The sequence below is a fragment of the Sinocyclocheilus grahami genome, unplaced genomic scaffold, assembly GCF_001515645.1.
Source record: "Sinocyclocheilus grahami isolate Dianchi unplaced genomic scaffold, SAMN03320097.WGS_v1.1 scaffold2132.1, whole genome shotgun sequence".
Taxonomy (NCBI): Eukaryota; Metazoa; Chordata; class Actinopteri; order Cypriniformes; family Cyprinidae; genus Sinocyclocheilus; species Sinocyclocheilus grahami.
This window is the reverse complement of record NW_015507311.1, coordinates 78,801-79,776: the sequence shown is the minus strand read 5'-3', so window position 1 is coordinate 79,776 and position 976 is coordinate 78,801. Positions and strand designations below refer to the sequence as shown.

Here is a 976-nt window from a genome sequence, read left to right as displayed (position 1 = left end):
GAACAAACTCTGGTGTATTGAGCGGATTCTGAGTAAACGCCTCTGATTGGCCGTTGTGTTCACGCACTCAACAAATAAGTCTGTGATTGGCTACAGTGATCAGCGCTGCAGAAACACACTGTAAATAGAAACCACTGATGCTCTTCACAGACACACAAACACACACAGCAGCGTCTGTCAGCGGGAACCGAACCGAGCCGCTGCTGCAGAAAGACTGCTACCATTACACTTTAACACTGAAACACAGCTTTCACTATATTAGTGAACACATCTGTGAATAGTGAGCACATTTGTGAATAGTGAGCACATTTGTGAATAGTGAGCACATCTGTGAATAGTGAGGAGATTCTGGACTTTGCAAATACAGTCAAAGCTGTAAACACACAGACATCGTCACTGTTGTGTTGTTCTTGATGTTTCTCTCTTCTTGTGTTCAGATGCCTGTGATCTCACACTGGATCCAAACACAGCACACACTGAACTAATTCTGTCTGATGAGAACAGGAAGATCACACGTGTGGAAGATCATCAGCCGTATCCTGATCATCCAGAGAGATTTGATGATGTTCCTCAGGTTCTGAGTGTTGAGAGTCTGACTGGACGCTGTTACTGGGAGGCTGAATGGAGCGGAGATTATGCTGAAATATCAGTGTCATATAAAGGAATCAGCAGGAAAGTAGGGAGTGACTGTATGTTTGGATTCAGTGACAAATCCTGGAGTCTGTGGTGCACTGATCACAGTTTCTCTGTCCGTCACAATAATAACAGAACTGATATACCCACCGTCCGTTCATCCTCTAATAGAGTAGGAGTGTATGTGGACGTGTCGGCCGGCTCTCTGTCCTTCTACAGCGTCTCTGACACACACACACTCACACACTTACACACATTCATCACCACATTCACCGAACCCCTCTACGCTGGATTTACAGTTTATTATGATTCCTCATTGTCTCTGTGTGATATTAAAGAGCCT

The 976-nt window shown here is 44.7% G+C and overlaps 1 protein-coding gene across 1 annotated transcript in view; it reads left to right on the top strand.

Moving 5' to 3' along the window:
• Positions 1 to 382: 382 nt before the first annotated feature.
• Positions 383 to 976, top strand: part of LOC107574166 (stonustoxin subunit beta-like) — a gene marked incomplete at its 5' end in the record, with an annotated part of 860 nt that continues 266 nt past the window's right edge. The window contains one exon of the mRNA XM_016260628.1: positions 383 to 959. Coding sequence (XP_016116114.1) covers positions 383 to 959 — 577 coding nt within the window. The remainder of the gene's footprint in view (positions 960 to 976) is intronic.